This window comes from Gracilinanus agilis, chromosome 2 (genome assembly GCF_016433145.1).
Source record: "Gracilinanus agilis isolate LMUSP501 chromosome 2, AgileGrace, whole genome shotgun sequence".
Lineage (NCBI taxonomy): Eukaryota > Metazoa > Chordata > Mammalia > Didelphimorphia > Didelphidae > Gracilinanus > Gracilinanus agilis.
This window is the reverse complement of record NC_058131.1, coordinates 394,207,736-394,212,580: the sequence shown is the minus strand read 5'-3', so window position 1 is coordinate 394,212,580 and position 4,845 is coordinate 394,207,736. Positions and strand designations below refer to the sequence as shown.

At 35.6% G+C, this 4,845-nt stretch overlaps 1 protein-coding gene across 2 annotated transcripts; it reads left to right on the top strand.

The window, feature by feature from the left end:
• The first annotated feature begins 1,762 nt into the window (after positions 1 to 1,762).
• LOC123235613 (60S acidic ribosomal protein P1-like) lies at positions 1,763 to 2,193 on the top strand. Of its 2 annotated transcripts, XM_044661803.1 has the most exons (2): positions 1,784 to 1,866; positions 1,942 to 2,193. In XM_044661803.1, the coding sequence occupies exons 1-2, from the start codon at positions 1,799 to 1,801 to the stop codon at positions 2,144 to 2,146; spliced, it is 273 nt and encodes a 90-aa protein (XP_044517738.1). In that variant the 5' UTR covers positions 1,784 to 1,798; the 3' UTR covers positions 2,147 to 2,193. The 2 variants fall into 2 exon arrangements, with proteins under 2 accessions (XP_044517737.1, XP_044517738.1); XM_044661802.1 differs by having other exon boundaries at positions 1,763 to 2,193.
• Positions 2,194 to 4,845: the final 2,652 nt, after the last annotated feature.

The window sequence follows — 4,845 nt, the reverse complement described above, 5'->3', positions numbered from 1 at the left end:
CCTATCTCTTACACATACTGGCTGTGTTACCCTCAGAAAAGCAATTAACCTCATAGAGTGCCCCAAGGAACTCCCTAAGACAGTAAGGTACAGAGCAATTACCAACCTGAATTTGGAGCAGTAGTTTTCTGTCAAGGGTTTCTAAAAACAAACAAAAAAAAGTTCCTGATATGATGACAAAATTATAAAATATATACCTCTGATGGTGCCTTGGTTTTCTTTTTTCTTTTTTTTTTTTTAAGAAAGTCAAGAAATTTATTTCCTGAGCTCATAACACCGAAAGTAGACTCCTGCCTTGGTTTTAAGGGGTAAGCATTCAAGCCTTCATAAAACAGGTCAAAGGGATTCTGGGAAATTGATAATCTAGATAGGGATAAGGGTGGGTCAGCTTCCCATTTTTTATCATCTAAGAAGCAGAAGGTGCAATGTTTCCTATATTACATACTCTAAGGCAGTGGTTCCCAAACTTCTTTGGCCTACCGCACCCTTTCAAGAAAAAAATATTACTTAGCCCCCTGGAAATTAATTTTTTAAAAATTTTAATAGCAATTAATAGGAAAGATAAATGCACCTATGGCCATCACTGCTCTCCTGGATCACTACAGTACTCACCAGGGGGCGGTAGTGCCCACTTTAAGAATCACTGCTCTAAGGGTTTATTTGGCTTTTAAGAAACATTTTTGGAGCTGTCTCCCAAAAATACTAGTCCTATGAGACTTTAACCTCATAGACTCCTCATCCTTCTAAATGGATGTTCAGGGAGGACTAGCACCCTCTGGTAAGAAGATTTGCCAAACCCTTTTCAAGAGTTCTTGAGGTTATGCAATGATCCAGGACAATTCTGAAGAACTTATGAGAAAGAATGCTATCTACATCCAGAGAAAGAACTGTGGGAGTAGAAACACAGAAGGAAAACAACTGCTTGATCACAAGGGTCGATGGGGATATGATTGAGGATGTAGACTGTAAATGATCATCCTACTGCAAATATTAATGATATGGAAATAGGTCTTGATCAATGACACATGTAAAACCCAGTGGAATTGCTCATTGGCTATGGGAGGGGAGAGGAGGTGAGGGAGAGAACATGAATCATGTAACCGTGGAAAACTATTCTAAATTAATTAAATAAAATTTAAAAAAAAAAGAGTGTTTGAGGTTATTTAGACCAGAACACAGGCCAGGAGAGTATTAAACACACCTTTCCTTACATTATTCCACCTTGGAAGAAATTAAAGCAGATAGAGCCCCAGTGCCAACTCTGAAGGTAGCTATATAAAGAATCTGAAGCTTGGAACAGTGCTCCTTTCACTATAGTTATAGAGCCCAACTTTTACAGTTTTTTAAACTAAAAGAAAAGGCAGAAAAATGAGCAAACAACAAAAAAAAAAATTCAATGTAGAAAGTTGTTCTGGTGATAGGGTAGACTCAAACTCAGAAGACAGCAAAGTCAATACTACTGCATCCAAAGTCTCCAAGAAAAATGTTAGTTGCTCTCAAGGCCAAAAGGAATTAATTGAGGAACTCAAAAAGGATTTTAAAAATCAAATAAGAGAGGTAGAAGAAAAACTGGGGAAAGAAAAGAGAGTGATACAGGAAAATCATGAAAAAGAGAATCAATAGCTTGGTAAAGGAGGCACAAAAATACTGAAGAAATTAATATCTTAAAAAACAAAATAGAGCTGTTTGTAAGGTGCTTGGTTCTTCTTCGGAAGCTAAGGCCACGTTGGGGTGAACTCTCACTTCAGCCAGCGACTAGCACTGCTACAAAAAAGCCTCTCCTCGCCCAGCTCTCGAAATGGCCGTCTCTGAGCTCGTTTGCATCTACTCTGCTCTCTTCCTTCACGATGATGAGGTTACAGTCACGGAGGATAAAATTAATGCTCTCATTAAAGCAGCAGGTGTGAATGTTGAACCATTCTGGCCTGGATTATTTGCAAAGGCCTTAAACAATGTAAACATTGGAAGTCTCATCTGCAATGTAGGAGTTGGTGGACCTGCCCCAGCAGCTGGTGGTGCTGCCCCTGCTGGAGGTGCTGCTCCTGCTGGCACAGCTGCCCCTGCTGAGGAGAAGAAGAAAGAGGAAGCAAAAAAAGAAGAATCTGAGGAGTCTGATGATGACATGGGCTTTGGTCTGTTTGACTAAATATTTTTTGTAACGTTGAATAAAAGCTTGATTCAACTAAAAAAAAATAGATCCATTGGTAAAAGAGGCACAAAAATCCAAAGAAGAGAAGAACTTTTTAAAAAGCAGAATTGGCCAAATAGAGAAAGGTATAAAAAATGCACTAAATAGAAAAACTTCCTGAAAGATAGGAGATTGGCCCTTTGGGGAAGAAAAGGTACACGAATTCACTGAGGAAAAGAACTCTTTATACAATAGAATTAGCCAAATGGAAAAGGAGCTACAAAAACTCATTCAATAAAATCATGCTTTAAAAATTAGAATTGGGTAAGTGGAAGCTAATGACTCGATGAGACATCAAGATAAAATCAAACAAAGACAAAAGAATGAAAAAAAAAGAAATGTGAAATATCTCATTGGAAAAACAACTGACCTGAAAAAAATACAGGAGAGATATTTTAAGATTATTAGACTCCTAGAAAGCCATGATTTAAAAAAAATTTTTTTAAGAGCTTAGGCATCATCTTTAAAACAATCATCAAGGAAAACTGCCCTGATATTCTAGAACCAGAGGACAAAATAGCATAATCCCTCAGAGGGAAAAATGGGCATTCAATGAAATAGAGAACTTTCAAACATTCCTGATGAAAAGACCATTGCTGAATGGAAAATTTGACTCTCAAATACAAGACTCAAGAGAATAATAAAAAAAGTAATCAGGAAAAAGAAGTCAAAAGATATTCAATAAAGTTAAGCTGTATACATCTCTACATGGGGAGATGATTCTCACAACGACAAAGAACTTTGCCATTATTAGGACAGTTAGGAGCATATATAGATAGCGGGGAGGGTGTGAGCTGAATATAATGGGATTAAATAAAAAGTAATAAAAAATTTAATTAAGGTATGAGAAAGAGAAATGCATGGGGGGAGGGAAAAAAGAATGAGGTAAATTATTACACATAAAAGAGCATTCACAGTGGAGGGGGAAATGGGGAAGGTACAGAGGAGAGCATGTGAACCTTAATCTCATCATAATTGGCTCAATGAGGGAAGAACATACTTAGTCAATCGAGTTTAGAAAGGTATCTTACCTTACAGGAAAGGAGGAAGGGAAGGGGATAAGAGAAGGAGGATGGGTGGAGCTGATAAAAAATGGCAAATTGGGGAAGGTGGAGGTCAGAAACTAAATAGGAGTAAATAAGATAGAAAATAATATACAGGAATCATAATGCAATTTTAAAAAAAAGTCTCTCTAATAAAGGCAACATTTCTCAAATATATAAATAAATGAGTTGAATATAAGGATACAAGTCATTCCCCAACTGATAAATGGTCAAAGATTTTAACAGGGAATTCTCAGAAAAAGTAATTAAAGCTCTCTATACTAATGCAAAAAAAAAGTTTTAAATCACTATTATTTAGAGAAATGCAAATTAAAACAACTCTAAGGTACCATTCCACACCCACACCTGTCATATTGGCTGTTATGACAAAAAAGGAAAAGGACAAAACATGGAGGGGATATAGGAAAGCTGGGACAGGAATTTGGGAGAATTGTGAACTGATTCAGTCATTTAAAAGAACAATTTGGACCTATGAGCAAAGGCTATAAAAGAAGTACAAACATTTTCATCCAGCAATACCATTTCTAGGTTTGTATCTCAAAAAGATAAAAAAAAATGAGGGGGGAGGAAAACCTATATGTACAAAAATATTTAAAGCAACTCTTTTTATGGGGGAAAGATTTGGAAAGTAAAGGAATACCCATCACTTGGAGAAAGGTTGAGTAAGTTATAATATATAATTGTAATAGAATACTATTATATTGTAAGAAATGACAAACAGGAAGAGCTCAAAAATACCTGGAAAGACTTACACAAACTGAAATAGAGTGAAATAAGCAGAACCAAAAGGACATTGCACAGTGATGGGAATTCTATACAATGAATAAAAGCTACTTCAGCAATACAATAAACTAAAACTATCCCAAAGAACTCATAATAAAAATGTCATCGCCTTCCTGAGGAAAAGAAATTAGTCTAAATCCAGGCCAAAGCAAACATTTTTTATTTAAATTTTTTTTCTATTTTGGCTTCCTTCTGCAAAAGGATTAATATGGAAAAATGTTTTACATGATTGAGCATGTAAAATCTATATGAGATTACTTACCATCTCAAGAGGGGATGGAAGGTTGTGGGAAAAGGGGAGGGAAAGAATTCAATATTCGATATTCTTTTTAAAATGTTGGAAATAACTTTTACATCTAATTGGAGAAAAAAATTAAAGTTCAAAATGAAGGAAGAACAATAACAATATTAGCACAATAAATGCTTTTTGGAATAGATTGCATTTCAGGACTTAGCAATCATATATAATACAACAGCCTCATGTTATAGAAAAGGAAACTGAGACCTCAAGAAACTTTACCAACGTCACATCATTGATGTTGTTATAATAGCTCTCATTTTTATAGTACTAAATAATTTACAAAGTTCCTTCCTTAAAACAGACCTGAAAGGTATGAGAAACAAATATTTTTGCTCCCATGTGAGAGAACAAAGAGGTCAAATGACTTGCCTGTGACCTTGTAACTAGTAAGTATGGTAAGTGTTAAAGTCAGATCTCAAACACCATTCTCTTGACTCTGTGTCCAGGACTCTTCCAACCATAACATATTTTGTGTGGTAGTAAAATGATGTGACTTGTAAAAGTGATTT